We start from the raw sequence: 1,698 nt of genomic DNA on the forward strand, positions 1-1,698 counted from the left end.
TGTGTGTGTGTGTGTGTGTGTTTCATACATATAGATGTATATATATATTGTATATGATCGTGATTGATATGAGTGCACGTACGATCTGAGTCCACATCCACACAGTACATACCTCTCTCTGAGTGCGAGAACAGCAGTGGACAATTTCAGGTTGTCTGATCGAAGTTGCTGTAGCTCAACAATAAGGTCGTTTTGATTATCTACTACATCCGTGTCGTCTATCTGAGTAGGTACACGTCGATTGGTGAGCCCTGCTTCTCTATCCATAGCGAAGTTCGTAGTGTCTGGTGCACCTAAATATGTATTGATTTATTGATGAGTCTAATGTATGTACAAGGCGATGGAAATGTGTCTACTGTATATATGCAGTCTATTCGTTTTCCTTCATATGTACATCCATATGCGAATGTATATGACTTGTCTATAAAAAGGATGAACGCTTTTTGGTATTTACTCGACTTCATATGAATAGACCGCTTGTTCCAAAGCTTATCAGTCATCAGATCGACTAAATGACTACCTTACGTTTTACTTTGCGACGTATAAAATCAAAGCATTTTACGTTTTCGTTTAACGTTTATTTATGATATACTCCTTTATACATATATATATATATATGAGTGGATGTTCAAGGTCCTCTGGATTTGTCTTCTTGTGTTGAGAGCGCAGAATTGAGAACAGGCCATGGAATGTTTGGGTTCTGAAGTCCTACATACATATAGTCTCATACGTAGTACGTAGGTCAGTTTGTGTGAAAAAAAAGTATCAACCGTTTGTACGTTTACGTTAAACGTATACTCTGTACTAGATCACCATGACACCACAAGCGGGCAAGAACATTGGGTAAATATAAATAGACCATTCGACATAGGACCAAATTTACGGAGAAGATTTCAGTGGTAATGGAACCTATTCAAAACTAGTTGCGCTGTTTACACATGCAACTACGGACCAACCAGACAACGAAGAACAAACCGAGACTCGCACGCTCTTTATACTGTAAATATACACAGACTATGTAGTTACATATGTAAATTGTAGAGACTAGAGAAAGAGAGCTTTTAAACGATAGCCTATTCGTCCTCAGATTAGACATACCAGTACACTACATTTTAACATCGACCAGGCATACATGTTACAGGCATGCATATTATCTGAAATTCTCACTTTAGAGGGCCATGGCATAATACAGTATATATTCAGTATTCTTATACTTGTGCGTTGTGAATACACCTGTCAACTTTCAAAATGTGCATCTCGTAACCTTACTCTCTAGAGTGCAAGTCCTTAGCCTATTCGTATGCCGGTTTTTTCTTTATCTATCGCATTGTCCCTGTCGACAATCAATGTATCTCAACAGAGTAATAATATATATATATATATATATATATATATATATATATATATATATATATATATATATATATATATATATATACATATATATATATATATATATATATATATATATATATATATATGTATATATATATATATATATGTGTGTGTGTGTGTGTGTAAGACGTCCCTCTCTAGAAAAATCTCATTTCCGCAAAGGGAAAGAATTGAAGTGATATTTTACAGCCCAATACAAATATCTACACTGCTTTGTAGCAACTCTTTCGTGTATTCTACTTTGATAATATATAAAACTTGTGTCAACAATCAACGCCTCTCGCGATCAAAAAACAGAGAATT

The 1,698-nt window shown here is 34.9% G+C and overlaps 1 protein-coding gene across 1 annotated transcript in view; it reads right to left on the reverse strand.

Moving 5' to 3' along the window:
* Positions 1–333, reverse strand: part of SARC_05908 (hypothetical protein) — a 6,954-nt gene extending 6,621 nt beyond the window's left edge. The window contains exon 1 of the mRNA XM_014300213.1: positions 113–333. Within this exon, the coding sequence (XP_014155688.1) occupies positions 113–267 (155 nt within the window). The 5' untranslated portion in view covers positions 268–333. The remainder of the gene's footprint in view (positions 1–112) is intronic.
* Positions 334–1,698: the final 1,365 nt, after the last annotated feature.

The sequence above is a fragment of the Sphaeroforma arctica genome (genome assembly GCF_001186125.1).
Source record: "Sphaeroforma arctica JP610 unplaced genomic scaffold supercont1.401, whole genome shotgun sequence".
In the NCBI taxonomy this organism is placed as follows: Eukaryota; class Ichthyosporea; order Ichthyophonida; genus Sphaeroforma; species Sphaeroforma arctica.